Raw genomic sequence first — 20,487 nt, forward strand, 5'->3', positions numbered from 1 at the left:
GAAAAACTACGGCAGGAAATGCAGTCTACAAAAACAGTAACTATTCTTGCGCACGCATCAATATTGAACCAATTATGACGTCATCAGTTCTGAATCTTACTATGACGTCATCTATTGTTTGGTATCATAAAGTTTGCTTCGTAACAAGGATCGACAAGGTTTTTTTTGCTATATTCTCGACTGTTAATGGGAATACACATTCGTAATGCCGCGTTTTAACTTTTCCTCGTATTACACGAAGGACAGTCTAACGTGCCTAAGTTCGAACCACGGCCTTAATCCACAAGGAGAATGGGAACAATCGCATAAGGCCACTGGATCCGGCGGGGGATGGGAGCAGCCCAACAAAGCCACGGAATCCGGATTTTTCGCTGACAGCGGTGTTCCCGCGAACGTCACTAACAGTGAGTTAGAACAGTCTCTAACAGCTGAATTCGAGGAGCTGTCTAAGACATTGGAGCCAACAACTGAGTCCCAGAACGGCACTAAGTCTAAGCGCTATGCCGAGGTTCCAATGCTCGCCAGTAAAGGACAGCCGGCGGTGACCTGTAACCGGACCGGATGTGATGCCAGGTCCGGACTGGGAGAGAAGTGCCAATGTATCTCAGTAGACTCTCCCAGGTCATTCGATAACTTCCACAGCGTCATCTTCGATGATTTCGTGTGCTCAAACGACTATCAAAGTGTTCCTAGAACATCCACACCCATCAAAGGTTAGTTGTTTCCATTTTACCCTCTGTGACCTCTCCTGTCATATCATAGACAATTTGGAAATTATATGTACATGTTGATATTAGCATTCTAGGACCAATTTTATAACCTTTTTTAACATAAACTTAACAATGATGTTTTCACTCTACAAAAGTCTTAGGTCTCATTTAGAAGATGCTGCACAAGTGTGGTCTCCCACATAAGTGAAAGACCAAATATCTATTAAAATGTCCAGAGAAGAACCACTAAAATAGCACATATTATACAAGATCTACAGATGTACCACACCACGAAAGGCTTAGCTAGGATTAACAACACTAGAGTACAGACAAAAACGCAACAATGTTGTGGAAGTGTATAAGATATTAAACAAGCTGTCAAAATTTAAAGATAAGAATAAGTTACTCACACATTCAGTCACTAGCACCAGTGGAAACACTATATAAGAATCAGAGTAGGACTAGAGTAGCAAGAATCCTAAGCCGACAGATGGTGGATCTGTGGTATTCTCCCTAATTCTGTAGTGGAAACCCGACTCTAAATGTTTTTAAAATGGTGCAGAGAACCTTTTAAGATTATTTCCCCGAGTTTTTATACTGCGCAACTAGAGCTATCCGACATTAGCTAACCTTTGGCGTCGAAAAAGATGTATATTATCAGATATCAAGTGCCTATTGATTGGTTTTGTCATTAACAACGGAATTTGGACCTCCGAACTGCTGCTTGGAAGACTATGTCAGTCATTCAAAACTCTATTCGCAATGAAATGCTTTCTGGGGTTGGGTCGTGATCTTTGTATCTCTAATTTCATCCTTTGACCCCCACCGTGTGGTAATGACACCGGAACTAGGTACCCCCTGAAGCGAGAGTGAGAAAATCAGGATTTGAACTGAGGTAAGATTGTCGCTTTTATCTGCATTTTGAGATGTTTTGGATACTGACGTTTGGTACACGTGTTTCCTAATATATCAGGCACACAATGATATGTAAACAGTTTTCGAGATGTAAACATGCCACCACACCAAGGGAGGTACCGACGCAAATCGCATGTCGCAGATGCTGGAAAAGAACTTTCCATCGACCATAAATACATAATTTAGTACTACTTTACTCTCTTGTGATATAGAGATGTAGATTCAAAAGAAAAATACTTCTCAGTCTGTCTCATTTATGTCAAAAGGCTCGTCCAAATCGCAATGGTGTACGGCACATAGTAAAGGGGGTGTACGGCTCACAGCAAATGCTTATCTCGGGAGGTGTTCAGCACATAGTTACTTTATATGAAGGGAGTTGTACGACTTATAGTTACTATTAGATATCTTGTCAGTGATGGAATGGTGAAAACAAAAAGGATAACTATTTAAGACTTAAGGTAATGCCCCATATGCATCATTATAACATTATAAGTGTTACTAACACTTTACAATTATTCATAAAATTGTGGTTTGTTTATTTTTCATAATCAGTGAATTGCAACATAAAGACACATACAAAAAGCACTAATTTCACTAATTAGGTTATCGTTTGTAGATCCATTTATATTCAATATCCTCGAAATTGTCGCGATGATAATGCGTTTTACTAAGATGTATATATTTTGGTGTCTGATCCATTGTCAAGTTAGAAATAGCTCAACGTGAATCCACAAGAATTATTACTGGTTTACCTTCGTATATAACTTGTTCAGCTCTATATGCAGAAACTGGCCTTGAGACATTTTCTAAGGGACGCAAATGTAGAAAACTTCTAGTTTAGTCTACAAAATCAAGAATAATTTAGCACCAAACTATATCTGTTCACTTCTTCCTCCAAACGTAGGCGATACTAATTATATAATAACTACATATTGTATGCTTTAAGAACTAACAGCAATTATCGAACTACTCTTCACAGACTTCCTCTAACTAAATCTTCTTTTATACATTCTTCTCTGTATGTATGTGGAATGACTTTGGTGAAGCGACTAGACCATCACCTTCATCAGTATGTGAATATCAGAATTATTTTATAAGGTTTTGGTTTTGTAAAAATGTAAATTTTGTATTTTATGTTTGTCACGAGGTTTGGGGAATGCAATTTGCAGTCGTCCTTGTTTCAACAATTGACTAACACCAAAATAATTAACAAAACTATATGTACATTTATTTACAAACGAAACACAACAACACAATCATGAAATGACAACTAACCACTCTCACATATTTGACTTTCACCCACCAGATATCTAACCTACATTAAATCACACGTCTAGCCTAATGCCCAATTCCAAATAATCATAGATTTACACAGGTAATGTCTCTGGTCAGATTATTCTGGTCTTCCCAATGTATCCTTTGAAATGTAGACTCAAGGTCAAACCAGCTCCTCAAGGTCGAATGAGCTTCTTAGGGTCATTAAATAGGTTCATCTGAGGCCTAGATATCTTCAGGTTACATACAAGTCATGAAGGTCATACACCGACTCCCCAAAGTCATATATAGAGGTTACATCAACTCCCAAGTTAATTCATCCAAAAAACCCTGCACACAGGTTTTACCACAGGCACACAGTCACACTCTGGACAACCCTATGGACAACCCGTCCTCGGAAACATATAGGCACTCAGCCATTCGGACACATTGTCCTTCATAATAGGCGCACAGCCATTCGGATACACAGTCCTTCAAACAGTCAGGAACACAGTCCTTCATTCGACCCATTACACAGTCCTTCATAATAGGCACACAGTCATTTGGACACACAGTCCTTCAAATAGGCACACAGCCATTCGGACACACAGTCCTTCATAATGGACACACAGTCATTCGGACACTCAGTCCTTCATAATAGGCACACAGCCATTCGGACACACAGTCCTTCATAATAGGCACACAGTCATTTGGACACTCAGTCCTTCATAATAGGCACACAGTCATTCGGACACTCAGTCCTTCATAATAGGCACACAGTCATTCGGACACTCAGTCCTTCATAATAGGCACACAGTCATTCGGACACTCAGTCCTTCATAATAGGCACACAGCATTCGAACACATTCGCCTTCTAATACAGTCATTCACATCAGTCCTTCATAATAGGCACACAGCCATTCGGATACACAGTCCTTCATAATGGACACACAGTCATTCGGACACCAGTCCTTCATAATAGACACACAGTCATTCGGACACTCAGTCCTTCATAATGGACACAGTCATTCGGACACTCAGTCCTTCATAATAGGCACACAGCCATTCGGACACACAGTCCTTCATAATAGGCACACAGTCATTCGGACACTCAGTCCTTCATAATAGGCACACAGCCATTCGGACACACAGTCCTTCATAATGGACACACAGCCATTCGGATACACAGTCCTTCATAATAGGCACACAGTCATTCGGACACACAGTCCTTCATAATAGGCACACAGTCATTCGGACACTCAGTCCTTCATAATAGGCACACAGTCATTCGGACACTCAGTCCTTCAAAAAAGGCACACAGCCATTCGGACACTCAGTCCTTCATAATAGGCACACAGTCATTCGGACACACAGTCCTTCATAATAGGCACACAGCCGACTGGACACACAGTCCAACAAACACATGGCACACAGACGTCACAGCTTCAAAGCACAACATATTTAAAGGCACACAGCCACAGAAGTCACAGCTGCGACGCACACAGCTTTGAAATAACAGATTTACAGGCACACAGTCATAAATTAGCACCCAGCTAATATGTCATCCTGACAAGGACTGTAGTAGGAGTTTAGACACACAGCCCTCTTATATAGCCCAATACTTGGCACCCAACCTCGTGACAATGTTATTAATATTGTCTATGTCTATTGTCTCCTGTTTCGTCATTGTATGTTACGAGAAAGCTTTTCAAATTTGAAATAACTTTTGCCAGATCCCTTTGTCTTTTGAATTGACAATAAAATATGTTTAAACAAAAAATTGTCAAGTTTCTCAGCATTCCTATTTTTTACCATCCAGATGGCGACGTATTTATATATAGATTTACGTATTGTCGGGATATTTGTTCTAAATTCGCTGACGTTATATTTCATCTGACTGAAAAACATATGTATATTCATCAAACAAATATTATCTATACACTTTAACACCTCATTTATTATCTTTATGATAATTACCGATATCGACGTCACTATTAGCCGTACACCTCGTTTGCTTATGAGCCGTACACCCGCCAAACAAAATATCAGCTATGAGCCGTACACCACCGAAATTTTACATAGCTCCTATAACATAAATAGATGTGGTTGAGAAGTATTTTTCTTGTGAATCTACCCTTACATATCATTATAGAGTAATATAGTACTAAATTGTGTATTTGTGGGCGATGGAAAGATCTTTTCCAGTATCTGTTCTAACGACAGGCGATTTACGTCGGTACCTCCCATGGTTTGGTGGCATGTTAACTTCTGTCAAGTTTTTTTTTTTTTTTTTTTTTTTGCGTCACTCCTCGAAAACCATTTATATATCATTTGTGGCTGATACATTAAGAAATACGTGTCTCAAAATGCAGATAATGGCGACAATTATGTTCAAATGTTCAAATCCTGAATTTCTCGCTCTCGCTTTAGGGGGTAACTCGTTCCTGTGTCATTACCATACGATGACCCCTCGTCCTCAGATCTCGTGACCACTTTCAACATGATTTTCTCCCTTTTAAGACTTCGGCCCGTTAAGACTTAACTCGTAACCCGCCTTTATATGGCACTTTATTAAATGCTGGTGTCCATTGCAATTGAAACAAAGTTTGATCAATAGTAAAGAGTAAAGACAAATATACAAAAGGACTGAAAGTGGCGCATGTGCATCCATGCGACCTCCGATTTAATGGTCCATCGCGCGCTCTACCGGCTGAGATGTGAAATTCCCCTTAAAGTGAAGACAGAAGGCGACATAATCACTACTTAAAATTTAAATCTGCTACAAATTCATGGTAAGGTAGGGAAACCTGAACCCCCGAACGCCTTCTAGGTGCTTTGCCAAATACAAATTGTAAAATTGTAAACGCACATGGTAATATTAGTTAAACTATACGCGTTTTTGTTTGTGTTTCATCGATCACTTTTTTGAAAAGAGTTAACAAATCCTGTTCAAGCCTCAGTCTAGTCATTAACTCCCCCACCTTCCATTACCGAAGAAGAATTACGTATAAAACGGGCATATAGTTATAAGCGTTATATGTTTTATTTGAAAGAAATTATATTATCATTATTATTAGGCTTATATATTGCTACTATTGGAAAATACATTGAAATGCTACTCAAGAATCGCATGATTTGATAATTTCGTTAATTGCGAAATATTACTGTCCATTTTTATTTCTTTTAGGTTCTTATCCCGTGGAAAACACAATCTCGGTCAGTTATGGAACTCCTCAAGTAAAACCGGAAGTGCAAAAGACGAGCGCACTGAAGTTCCGAAAAGGCCTCGTCATGGTCCTCGATGATCTTAACACTCTTGCACCAGTCAACCATGAGGCAGACTTAGATAAAATGCTGAATATGGCGAAGAGATACGAAGGTGATATGTCTCCGTGTGTAACGAATGCCCTGAGTCGCCTTCAGAGTATACCTGTAGACAAACTGAGCCATTTCTCAAATGTTGGCGAGTACATGAAGTTTCTCAAAGAAAACCAGCAGATTTGTGACGTTGAGATCCATGTTGAATCGTCGAAGTTCATGGCCCATCGAGTAGCACTGGCATGTTTCAGCGAGTACTTCTCTCAGGTGTTTTTCAAAGGAGCCGAAAAACAAAAGGTCCCATTGGTCGTTCGTCTCCGAGGGGTCACCGCAAGGTCATTCTGTGTGTTCCTGGAGTGGGTTTACACGGGAGACCTAGAAATCACCCCGCTACTGGCGGCCGATCTTCTCGTGATTGCTCAGCATCTAAAGGTGCCGTTACTAGAGGATAAGTGCTCAGAATTTATGATTAACATGCCACTAGAGAAATCCCTCTCAGTCCTTCAAAGTGGCCGAGTAGTCACGTGCAGTGACCTCTATGACGTATGTGTCTCCCACGTGAGTACACAGTTCCAGGGTGTTTTGGACCAAAAAGATTTTTTCCTTCTCGACGTCAACACGCTGTGTATGATCTTGTCACGTGATGATCTGAACATAACGTCTGAGATGGAGGTGTTCAAGGTTGCTTTGGAATGGATTGCGTACGACATGAACGACCGTCACAGACACCTGGCCAAGGTCATGTCGTGCGTGCGATTCCCGTACATGAACCACCAGGAACTCTTCCGATGCTTTGAAGTTACCGATCTAATGAGGGAATGCCATGAAACCAGGAACGCGATTCTACATGCAAATTGGTACGTATTTCGTAATATATGTACAGTGTATATGGATCTCCTCACTGTAAATTTGAAGCTCATGAAGTGTGTCAAATCTAAAGGCAGTCAAGTCATTGGCGCTTTACAGTTAATTCTAAGGCAGAAAACCACGTCTGCATGCTAAAATAATTTTCAATAATAACCAGCATTAATATCAAACGCTGAAGAAGACGTGAACGAACCCTCTTACGATTTTGTAGAGTCTGGTTGTGTTCTATTTGATATTTTAAGGTAATTTAAACATCTTTATTCCGTCTTTGCATATTACAGAGTTAGGTCCCTTGCGAGTAGGTATCGGTTGTTACGTCGTAAATTTGTGAACGCAATTCACGAATTTTTCACAGAAAAGTATGACGTTACGCTCGTAAATACATGCCGTCACAATCAATACCTATCCGCAATGGCAAATAACTCTATAATATACAAATACAGAATATCTGACACAAAGAGTATTTGTTCAATGTGTATGTAGTTAGTTGTTCTTGTCTAGCATAAAAACAAAACTGTATGATGGTTGATGACTGGTTTGGTTTTTGCGATATTTGTGACAATGGCAACCGTTTATTAGACAGGAATGACAACTGATTGCTATGCTTATAACTATGGCAACTTTTTAAGGCTTATTATCAACTGATTGCTGTGTTTGTGATTATGGAAACCGTTTGTTTAGACTTAAATATCAACTGATTGATTTGTTTGTGACTATGGTAACCGTTTGTTTAGACTTAAATACGAACTGATCACTGTGTTTGTACCTCTGTTGTAAACGTTAGACTGGAATGACAACTGATTGCTATGTTTGTCACTATGGCAACCGTTTGTTAAGACTGGAATGTTACAATCAGTGGCTGATTTGCGCACCGATCAAAATTAATATTAAATTACATGCTATGGTATCTGTAATCTAGGTTAGTGACTGCTATGGTTTCTGTAATCAAGGTTAGTGACTGCTATGGTATCTGTAATCTAAGCTAGTGACTGCTATGGTATCTGTAATCTAGGTTAGTGACAGCTATGGTATCTGTAATCTAGGTTAGTGACTGCTATGGTATCTGTAATCTAGGTTAGTGACTGCTATGATATCTGTAATCTAGGTTAGTGACTGCTATGGTATCTGTAATCTAGGTTAGTGACTGCTATGGTATCTGTAATCTAGGTTAGTGACTGCTGCTGTATCTGTAATCTAGGTTAGTGACTGCTATGGTATCTGTAATCTAGGTTAGTGACTGCTATGGTATCTGTAATCTAGGTTAGTGACTGCTATGGTATCTGTAATCTAGGTTAGTGACTGCTATGGTATCTGTAATCTAGGTAAGTGACTGCTATGGTATCTGTAATCTAGGTTAGTGACTGCTATGGTATCTGTAATCTAGGTAAGTGACTGCTATGGTATCTGTAATCTAGGTAAGTGACTGCTATGGTATCTGTAATCTAGGTTAGTGACTGCTATGGTATCTGTAATCTAGGTAAGTGACTGCTATGGTATCTGTAATCTAGGTTAGTGACTGCTATGGTATCTGTAATCTAGGTTAGTGACTGCTATGGTATTTGTAATCTAGGTTAGTGACTGTTATGGTAACTATTTATCTAGGTTGGTGACTGCTTTGAAGTTACAACGTGATGATCCCCTGAACATCCCAATGGTTCAACCCAGGATGGCACTATCTGATCCACAGAACCTCAAGACAAAGAAAGCTAGCAGCGTCTACCTGGTGAGTTGTAGAATAGCACGATCAAATTCTTAGACCTATAATACATAATACCAAAGTGTCGGTGACTTTCTTTGGAGAATAAAAAAATATATATATATTCAATAATTCCATTGCTTCTTTCGTAACTGTTTAATTAATCCAGCAAGCACACCTCATACGACCCCATTCTTCGAACACTAATACTTCTGCTTTAAAACCATTCCATCTACCTTCCAACACAACCTGATCTCATCCACCAGCGACCCAATATCTCCCAACCGCCGCTCTCCACTCCAAATACATCCTTAACCCCTCTACCACTGTCATACGTCATCAATTGCAACTACTACCCCATATCTCCCAACTGTAACCCCTTCATCCAAAATCTTACCAACACCCAAGCCCCCATGATCTACATGATCTACCACTCTCATATGTCATCAATTCCAACTACTACCCCATATCTCCCAACTGTAACCCCTTCATCCAAATTCTTATCAACACCCAAGCCCCCATGATCTACCACTCTCATATGTCATCAATTCCTTGGATTTTCTGTTTATACAGAGTGCTCATTCCATGCGGACGGTAAAACTAGAGATGGAAAATACCCCTAAATCGGGTATTACCATGGATACCTCTTACACGTCTAAAACTGGTGACATTATCGCTGTAGGAGCATTTCAAAAGTTCACTAAGGCCAGGGATAACCGTACAGGTAGGTGGAAACAATTATGACTACAGGTATGTCTATCCATGTTTTGAAAACTCCAGATCGAAATAAGTCTTTTGTATCATCTTAAACCGTCGAGACTTTATTTTTCGTCAATGTGGATACATGTATTACACAGCAAAAAGTGCAACGCATGTTTTACATACGTTTGAAAAAACATGCGTTAAACGTATGTTTAAAACATGCGTAAAACGTACGTTTGAACAAAACATGTGTTAAACGTATGTTAAACATATGTTTTACATACGTTTGTTTTCCACCACATGTAAAACGGACGTCTGTTAAAATAACACTACAAATCCACGTAAAACAATAGTTTTATCAATGTTATTGAAGACCTGCAATTCTTTGTTTGTTTTTTTTTTCAAAAATGATACTCCCATATGCAAATACATGTTTAATAGCCTCTATGGTTTGGTTTCATTTTATCTATATATGTCTTCTACCAACTTATAGTGAACCTCATATTAGCCACATGATAGAATAAAGCAGCTTCAATATATAAGTGTGATAATACATGTAGGTCTACAATTATATGTACATCTACTGATTGTGAACAGAAGCAAAACCGCTAATGTGGATTCCGTCTTTTTATATTTAAATTTTAACAGTTTTGAAGACTAATGCTCTGAATACATATGATCAATATCAGCTGACCAGCGCTTCATGATGTACAATGTAGTAGGTCTACAACTGCTGTTTGATCATCCTCGATACCATAGCCCGGCGTCTGCTTCCGGTTTAAAAAAATAATAGCTTTCCCTACTATATAGTGGGGGTAGGTTATTGTATGCTTTCAAAAACAGAAGCAGACACCTGTGCTATAACATGATAGATTCTAATGGCCGGACAATTTTCCGGAAATCCTTATTTATTGTATATTCATAGAATACGGTTTAAATGTTATTCTGAGATTCTGTTTAATACGGTGGCTGATTTGTGCCATTTCGTCTTTTCGTCTTTTCGTCTTTTCGTCTTTTCGCCCCGAAAAGACGAGAATTAAGAAACCTTAATTTTCGTCTTTTCGTCTTTTCGCCCCGAAAAGACGAAAATTAACAACTTTAAATTTCGTCTTTTCGCCGCGAAAAGACGAATAGACGAAAAGTCAAACACGAAAAGACGAAAGTGATACACGCTAATTAGCGACTTTGATTCTCGTCTTTTCGCCTTCAAAATTCTCGTCTTTTCGTCTTTTCGTCTTTTCGCCCCGAAAAAACGAAAATTTAACAAACCTTAATTTTCGTCTTTTCGTCTTTTCGCCCCTTCGTCTTTTCGTCTTTTCGCCCCGAAAAGACGAAATTTAACAAACCTTAAATTTCGTCTTTTCGTCTTTTCGCCCCGAAAAGACGAAAATTAACAAACCTTAATTTTCGTCTTTTCGTCTTTTCGCCCCGAAAAGACGAAAATTAACAAACCTTAAATTTCGTCTTTTCGTCTTTTCGCCCCGAAAAGACGAAAATTAACAAACCTTAATTTTCGTCTTTTCGTCTTTTCGTCTTTTCGCCCCGAAAAGACGAAAATTAACAAACCTTAAATTTCGTCTTTTCGTCTTTTCGCCCCGAAAAGACGAAAATTAACAAACCTTAAATTTCGTCTTTTCGTCTTTTCGCCCCGAAAAGACGAAAATTAACAAACCTTAATTTTCGTCTTTTCGTCTTTTCGCCTTCCGGTCTGGTGTGGAAGTCATTTTGAAATCTTTTTATCTTAATATTGACTTAATTGTTCAATATAGAAGCATCAAAGTAGTTTATGATAACAATCGATTTATCAAATTGATAGTATTACAAGTATCTTCATCAATAACTAAGATTAGAAGTTTTAAAACAGAAGTCAACATGTTTGTTTACAGCAGTTACGTAGATTTCTCACACGTGGCATATGCCACGTGCCACTAACAGATTCATCATTCCGCAAATCCTTTAGCATGATTGATACATTTTTTTAAAATTCATTAATATCTTATTTTTGTGTTCTAATCGCCCTCTTTAGCAATTACGCTTATCAAAACATTGCCGTGTAGATGCTAAACATAACACTTACAGGAGTTGCCTCCCCTACACAACTTGGAAAAAAAAAGTTGTCGGCGGGTATTATTTGAAAGCGTTTGAACCACGGATAAACTTGTTAACCAAATAATTTATGAAAGACAACTCGTGAAGACTTTGAGTTTAAAGGAAGGACTTGTACCAAGAAATTGCTCAAATACAGTTAATTATAACAGTCAATCAGTAGGTACAATGTACTGTGTATTATTTGAAAAGACATTTTGACTACATACATGACATGGTCTTCATCATAATTGTACATTAGAAATTACATTATAATCTCCGTCGTATATGATAGATGACAAAGTATATCTGTAATTTGTATTTTTTCGGGGCGAAAAGACGAAAAGACGAAAAGACGAAAATTAAGGTTTGTTAATTTTCGTCTTTTCCCGAAAAGACGAAAAGACGAAATTTTAGGTTTGTTAATTTTCGTCTTTTCGGGGCGAAAAGACGAAAAGACGAAATTTAAGGTTTGTTAATTTTCGTCTTTTCGGGGCGAAAAGACGAAAAGACGAAAAGACGAAAATTAAGGTTTGTTAATTTTCGTCTTTTCGGGGCGAAAAGACGAAATTTAAGGTTTGTAATTTTCGTCTTTTCGGGGCGAAAAGACGAAAAGACGAAAAAAAAACGAAAAGACGAAAAGACGAAATGGCATAAATCAGCCACCGTAGTTTAAACATCTGAAGCTTTTAACTTGATTTCTATACTCTCTGAGCCAGAATTTGAAAACAATTGAACATTGGGCACGACTTCAGTGAAGATTTCAGCCTTTAAAATGTAAGTGATAAAGTGACGTTAAGGAAAAATTGATGTAGGAAAAATAAAATCATCCTAAGATTATGAAATTATACAACCTACTATGTATGAAAAGATATCAGTCATTGGACAGAAACCGAAAATACAAATAAAATAGAACTAAACTTTACTTTTGAAAATGACAAATATATGGTGCAACTTCAAAGACAATGTAAATGTACATAAAAACAAAAAAAAAGGTGGATTTTGTAATAGGATCAAACGTATGTATAACACATGTTTTGATACGTCCGTTTTACATGCGTTTATGTTTTACGTCTGTTTACCATGCGTATTACGCATGTTTAACACATGTATTACATACGTTTCATACGTACGTTTTACATGCGTGGTCCTCAACATGCGTTTTACATGCGTTTTATAACGTACGTAAAACGTGTATGCACTTTTTCCTGTGTATGAAAGAGGTGATATTGAATCTAAACGTATTTTGATATGACGGAATCAATTTGCCATTGACTCTATCCACTTGTTTTTACCCTAAAGCTATAATGTTACTTTGAAAATATAAAGATTATTGTAAAAGTATTTCATCTTAAGCGTTCAAAATTTGCTTTACATAGTTCTATCACATGTTTTGTTTTGTCTGTTCCCACAAATCAAAGATATTATTATTTATCTTGTTTTACAGATATTCTGATATCGTCTATTTAAAAAAAAAAAACAAAAAAAACCCGTTTCACTCAATAAATCATATAAAACAGAAATATACCTTCCTTTCACAAAGGGGCTCTCACACCATTTCTCTTATTAAATGTAGTTTAATTTTGAACACCCATCTTACATTACTCTCACTTTATTAAAGAGATGTGCAACATTTACACTATTTCACAACCTGTTCATTCCTCCGATGTAAAATAAAACAGAAGTTTTGAATGTAGTGGATATTTGCAAACGGACAAAACGACACGGTAACATTAAGAATGTGTATTCAAAGTAATTCCACCACCGAAATGTTTTATAGTAGTAAGACAGTCATTTCACTCTCTGACACTTCGGTTGTGATTTAGCGGAATGAGAGAAATACCAGAGTAAAAAAATAATCTCTAATTGAACTGAACTAAATGAAGCATCGTCAGCAGTCTAAATACAGTAAGTAATATCTATCCTCGTTATAACTATCTATGCTACACCATGCCTGAAAGTGCCGAAGCAAGCTGACCCTTGAGTAATTTGGTGTCTGTTTGTGTTTCAGTGTAAACGGTAGAGAGGAACATCTCTGTAAATTATCAGTTGACATTTGAGTAATTTGATGTCTGTGTTTTAGTGAAGACGGTAGAGAGGTACAGCTCTGTAAATTATCAGTTGACATTTGAGTAATTTGATGTCTGTGTTACAGTGAAGACGGTATAGAGGTACAGCTCTGTAAATTATCAGTTGACATTTGAGTAATTTGATGTATGTGTTTCAGTGAAGACGGTAGAGAGGTACAGCTCTCTGTAAATTATCAGTTGACATTTGAGTAATTTGATGTCCGTGTTTCAGTGAAGACGGTAGAGAGGTATAACTCTGTAAATTATCAGTTGACATTTGAGTAATTTGATGTCTGTGTTTCAGTGAAGACGGTAGAGAGGTACAGCTCTGTAAATAATCAGTTGACATTTGAGTAATTTGATTTCTGTGTTTCAGTGAAGACGGTAGAGAGGTATAACTCTGTAAATTATCAGTTGACATTTGAGTAATTTGATGTCTGTGTTTCAGTGAAGACGGTAGAGAGGTACAGCTCTGTAAATTATCAGTTGACATTTGAGTAATTTGATGTATGTGTTTCAGTGAAGACGGTAGACAGGTACAGCTCTCTGTAAATAATCAGTTGACATTTGAGCAATTTGATGTCCGTGTTTCAGTGAAGACGGTAGAGAGGTATAACTCTGTAAATTATCAGTTGACATTTGAGTAATTTGATGTCTGTGTTTCAGTGAAGACGGTAGAGAGGTACAGCTCTGTAAATTATCAGTTGACATTTGAGTAATTTGATGTATGTGTTTCAATGAAGACGGTAGAGAGGTACAGCTCTCTGTAAATTATCAGTTGACATTTGAGTAATTTGATGTATGTGTTTCAATGAAGACGGTAGAGAGGTACAGCTCTCTGTAAATTATCAGTTGACATTTGAGTAATTTGATGTCCGTGTTTCAGTGAAGACGGTATAGAGGTACAGCTCTGTAAATTATCAGTTGACATTTGAGTAATTTGATGTCCGTGTTTCAGTGAAGACGGTATAGAGGTACAGCTCTGTAAATTATCAGTTGACATTTGAGTAATTTGATGTCCGTGTTTCAGTGAAGACGGTAGAGCGGTACAACTCTGTGAAGAACCAGTGGACACACTACACCAACCTCCCACAGCCTCGCTTCCATCACGGCTCGACCATCATCAATAAGAAGATGTACCTCGTAGGTAAGGTCATCCACAGATGGTTTTCTTTCTTACCCTTTGATACAAATCATCTTAGAACATAATCTGAAGTTATTCTGTCATCGATGACTTTGCCATGATATGATGGATCGACTGCTACATTTGTAATGTGACAAAATTTTATTCGTCCAGAATATAGTAATGTTTGAATTTAGTCAGTCTTCAGTGAATTTAAACAGATCATATAGATGTTTCTACTCAGAAATGCAGTTTTGTTGTCTCATTGAAAGGTTACCTGATATTATTCATTACCAACTTCTGACATTAGGAACAAATCATAGATTCAAATATTGAAGTCTTGATCTGTTATTTCCCAATATTTGCTACACAAAAAGGTACAAAACATAATAAAAACGTCTTTTCTCGTAGGTGGTTCTGACCCATCCAAGTCCAAAAAAGCATCTATACCGTCCCGGGATGCATTTGTGTACGACTTGGAAACGGACGAATGGCGTAAGATAGCGTCTATGACAACACCAAGAATGCACCACGTGGTTTGCTCATTGTTCGGCATGCTGTATGCCATTGGAGGACAGGATGAAAACTCACGGTAGTAACAAATGCTAATATTATTATATTTTTTTTCAAATCATCACATGAATACTACCTTTCATCCCCGATACACCACATGGTACTTTTACAGTCGTTTTAACCGCCCCTGGATTATGTAATAGCAAAATTGGAGGATATGTGTACGACAGTTTGTGTGTAGAATGTGGCAGTGTAGATAGGTTCTTTGATGTGTGTAGAATGTGTCAGTGTAGTTCGGTTCTTTGATGTGTGTAGAATGTGTCAGTGTAGTTCGGTTCTTTGATGTGTGTTGAATGTGGCCGTGTAGTTCGGTTCCTTGATGTGTGTAGAATGTGTCAGTGTAGTTCGGTTCTTTGATGTGTGTAGAATGTGTCAGTGTAGTTCGGTTCTTTGATGTGTGTAGAATGTGTCAGTGTAGTTCGGTTCTTTGATGTGTGTAGAATGTGTCAGTGTAGTTCGGTTCTTTGATGTGTGTAGAATGTGTCAGTGTAGTTCGGTTCTTTGATGTGTGTTGAATGTGGCCGTGTAGTTCGGTTCCTTGATGTGTGTAGAATGTGTCAGTGTAGTTCGGTTCTTTGATGTGTGTAGAATGTGTCAGTGTAGTTCGGTTCTTTGATGTGTGTAGAATGTGTCAGTGTAGTTCGGTTCTTTGATGTGTGTGTAGAATGTGTCAGTGTAGTTCGGTTCTTTGATGTGTGTAGAATGTGTCAGTGTAGTTCGGTTCTTTGATGTGTGTAGAATGTGTCAGTGTAGTTCGGTTCTTTGATGTGTGTAGAATGTGTCAGTGTAGTTCGGTTCTTTGATGTGTGTAGAATGTGTCAGTGTAGTTCGGTTCTTTGATGTGTGTAGAATGTGTCAGTGTAGTTCGGTTCTTTGATGTGTGTAGAATGTGTCAGTGTAGTTCGGTTCTTTGATGTGTGTGAAGAATGTGTCAGTGTAGTTCGGTTTCTTTGATGTGTGTAGAATGTGTCAGTGTAGTTCGGTTCTTTGATGTGTGTAGAATGTGTCAGTGTAGTTCGGTTCTTTGATGTGTGTAGAATGTGTCAGTGTAGTTCGGTTCTTTGATGTGTGTAGAATGTGTCAGTGTAGTTCGGTTCTTTGATGTGTGTAGAATGTGTCAGTGTAGTTCGGTTCTTTGTTGTGTGTAGAATGTGTCAGTGTAGTTCGGTTCTTTGATGTGTGTAGAATGTGTCAGTGTAGTTCGGTTCTTTGATGTGTGTAGAATGTGTCAGTGTAGTTCGGTTCTTTGATGTGTGTAGAATGTGTCAGTGTAGTTCGGTTCTTTGTTGTGTGTAGAATGTGTCAGTGTAGTTCGGTTCTTTGATGTGTGTAGAATGTGTCAGTGTAGTTCGGTTCTTTGATGTTCAGCAAAAATATACTAGTAAGTTGATCTGATAGAGTGTACCGTAGTATTGACTTTGTAGTAGACGTTCAAAACAACTCTTTATTAACCTCTGATCAATCAAGTTTTTTTTTTATCCCTGAACAACTTTCAGCTTAGCTATGAAATAATCCAGGTACCGATATAACGACAAAGATAGAGCCTCGAAGATCAAGGAAAAGTACTTCGAAGCTGTATTGTCCATTGAAGCTGTCTTGTCTATAACTTTTCTATTGGTGTTTTTATGGATCTGAACCGTCATATATAAGCATCCATATTCACACATTATATGTTTTGAGACAATTTGTGACGGTGAAAATTACAAGAAATACAACTTTAATGTCCAACAAATGCAATGACACTCGTTGATAATCGCCCATGTCAATCCAGTGAAACGCTGCATTAAAATATGTGATGACTTTAGTCAATGATTTTCCATAGTATTGACAGAGAAAAATGTAACAATGAAAAAAGAAATACTTCAATACCTTATCTCTGAATCCATTGGACAGCGTCCTTAACTCGGTGGAATGCTACAATCCAAAGACTGACCGTTGGATCTTTGTCAAGCCGATGACAGTAGCCAGACTAGGGATGTCAGCTGCTGTCCTTGATGGTACTATCTACGTTGTTGGTGGTTACGGTGAATCTGTCGACAGCAAATCAGGGCTGCCAGTCTTAAGTAGTGTGGAAGTCTTCGATCCCAGGGAAAATACGTAAGTTGCTTGTAAATAAAATAAAATATTTAATACCTTACATCATTTAATAAACATAATGAATGGAAGATCCAAAATAGGTTATTTACCATTTCAATGTATGGTCCATAGCCTTTTAATCTGTCTTGCTTTAATTTTCTTTACCATGCACTGCTTTCATCATCTTCGCATGCTGAGTTTACGATATGGAAGAGGAGAATGCGGATAATAAAATTTGGCAACAAAAGATGTATTATTGTGTGATTATACAGAAGTTTTGCTAAGATGTGAGAGCAGATTCCATGTAATTGGTGTTATTTTATTTTCTTAGATGGGCCTCACGTAACAATCTACGCATGGCCCGTTGTCATGGTAACCTGGTGTGTGTGAACGGTCAGTTGTTCCTGTGTGGTGGTGCTATAAGGTCGTTCACTACAAACGACTCGGTTCTAACCAGTGTGACCGCCATTGATGTCTACAACAAACGGAGCGATGTCTGGGAGCATAAGACAGATATGGTACTGGCACGTCACTTCACCGGAAGTGCAGTTATTGGTGGGTAATTTGTGACATCTGGCGAATTATAAAACAAAGTGCAGAAATCATTATTATCATCAATATATTGTATATCATTTGGTGCATACTATGTAACCATCACCAGGTTCTTCATCGCTATCTATTGTCTCTATCTTTATTTACCATTACGTTGAATGTCCACCTGACGCATTTAATCGTTCTCTTTTCAATTCGCTCCTTGACCACTAAAATTGTAATTATTCGTCTCATGACCCGTTTCAGAACTTAAAAGAAATGATCTTATGCTAAGGAAATTTCTTTTTTTCTTCTGTAATAATTTCCTATGGGGAATTTTAAGTTAAGGAATGTTAGTGAAACTGGGTCTTGGTCTTATAATTTGATTCTTTGCAATACGTTATTACATGAATAATGCAAACAAATAAAGTAACAGTGATGTTCTTATATTTATCGGCCGATAGGAATATCAGATAAATAATATAAACACGTACATTTGTTTAATTCCAGGAGGGAAGATATTTATAATAGGCGGAGTATCTACTGTGGCTGGACGTATCCTACAATCTATAGAGTGTTACGATGCCATCAATGATGTCTGGATCAATGGCGTCCAGGAACTTCCGTATCCGGCCAGGTGGCTGTCATGCGTGGCTGTACCCGGAAAAATATAAGCTCAGCACGTAAAAATACATTAAAATCCAACATTTTTAGTAAATCAATAACACTTCTTTGAATAGTCCACATTGAACATGATATCATGATAAAAGTTAGTTGCTCTCCTTTATATTATCGGTCTGACCTGAATCAGAGTTACCTATCTTTGATTATATTCTACTCACATACAAATCTGTTTATACAATATATATAATTTTGTCAACACGATCTCTACTGTACAGAGGTTTCGATAGTCGATACAGATTCCATACAATTTGGGCCACTTGTATCTCTAATGATTCTGTATTTACTATCCCCTGCATTTAATGTGTATTCTCTGTTCTCTATATGTTTAAATAAATCCCAAGTGTTGACTCTGTGGTCTTCCTCTGTTTGACCAACCTATCTACCATGTATACACGAAGATATTACTGACCAGATAATATTGGATCGGAGTATTGATCAACGCTTGTCCCAATCCAGTTCAAGTTGGGACATACGACCGTAAGATGGGATATATGACATATTCTTTCATATCTATGGGTGAAATACTGGCTGGTCTAGGGCAATACACACATGTCGCCTGAGGCTGTATTGTATAGCTACACGTGCAATAAAGCCTTGTGACGTCACGGTGTCAACAAAGTTTCTATTTCCTCAGTGAATTTTTAACATTTTTCACAAACTTGACTGATTTCACTATAAAAAATGCAAACAATGTAATTTGTGTTGAAAATATCACGTACTTTTTCATGTAAGAAATTGATTTTCAGTCGTGGATTTCTTCTAATTTATTTCAAAATGGCGAGATATTATAGTTGTAAAATTGCAATATCGAGGTATGAAAGAAAAACACTCTTTCATTAGTGGATAGGGATAGGGATATTCTACCCTCGGGATCACAAAATGTTGCAAAACCCTCGGAAAGCCTCGGGTTTTACTACATTTTGTGACCCTCGGGCAGAATATCCCTATCCTTCATATCCACATATGAAAGAGTCTTGTACTATTAAACCTTGTGACGGCACTAATTGATGAAAGACGAAAGAAGAGGAAAAAAACGGAAATAAATGGAATTCCTTGATGAGACACAATCAAATTCTAGGGTTGAATAACAAATTATTTCTGAAATCTGCGACGTCATTTTTTCCTTTATGGGCTGATAAGTAAATTTTTAAGCAAATGGAAATGCTCATAACAAGCAAAATTGAAGTAATAAAAAATAAGTTTTAAAAAAAAAACGTTTTTCGTGGGAATTCATATCAAGAGTGATATCACTGATGGGTATCAGTTTCTATGGTTTCACTAATATTTGTGTTTTGAAAATACAAAATGTTTCAAAAGTAGGTTGATGATGTATCTAAGCGCAATGGGCATCTGCTGAATAGTGGCTTTCTTTCATTTAGAATGTATTGCTAAATTTTAACCGATTAATTGATCGACATATGCTGATTGAATCCAAATACAATTGTACAGCAAACCCATTTAAAAATAAAATAAAATTGTACAACCATAAGGAACGTTTAAAGGGACAATTTACTCAGGCTAATTCTTTTACATAACCAAGAAGCAAAATATGAATAAATGTATTGTTCTACATTTCTTATGAAACATATAACATAAAATATTGACAAATTCCACGTTATTGTTTAGTATTTTAATTAATATCGTTGAAATATCAAATAGTTGATCAATACGATTAAGCAGGTACACTATGGACGCTGTACCCATACCCGAGTCAAAGTCACGCACTTTAAACAAATAAACTACATAACCACTGAGAAGGTGATAAAATGATTTTTAGGCAAGACAATTCACATAATAAGGTAAACATACTTCTGCCAGAGCGATTTGAGCAGTTCTAGACAAAATTTTTATTACTCTACGAGCAAGGGACAGGGTTCGGCATAC

General features: G+C 37.5%; 1 protein-coding gene across 1 annotated transcript; it reads left to right on the plus strand.

The window, feature by feature from the left end:
- Positions 1-205: 205 nt before the first annotated feature.
- On the plus strand, positions 206-18,951 carry LOC138304886 (kelch-like protein 3). The gene is made up of 9 exons (XM_069245251.1): positions 206-713; positions 6,067-7,054; positions 8,667-8,787; positions 9,334-9,484; positions 14,647-14,763; positions 15,151-15,331; positions 17,206-17,409; positions 17,720-17,943; positions 18,430-18,951. The coding sequence occupies exons 1-9, from the start codon at positions 206-208 to the stop codon at positions 18,591-18,593; spliced, it is 2,658 nt and encodes an 885-aa protein (XP_069101352.1). The 3' UTR covers positions 18,594-18,951.
- The last annotated feature ends 1,536 nt before the right edge of the window (positions 18,952-20,487 follow it).

Source organism: Argopecten irradians, chromosome 12 (genome assembly GCF_041381155.1).
Source record: "Argopecten irradians isolate NY chromosome 12, Ai_NY, whole genome shotgun sequence".
Classification (NCBI taxonomy): Eukaryota; Metazoa; Mollusca; class Bivalvia; order Pectinida; family Pectinidae; genus Argopecten; species Argopecten irradians.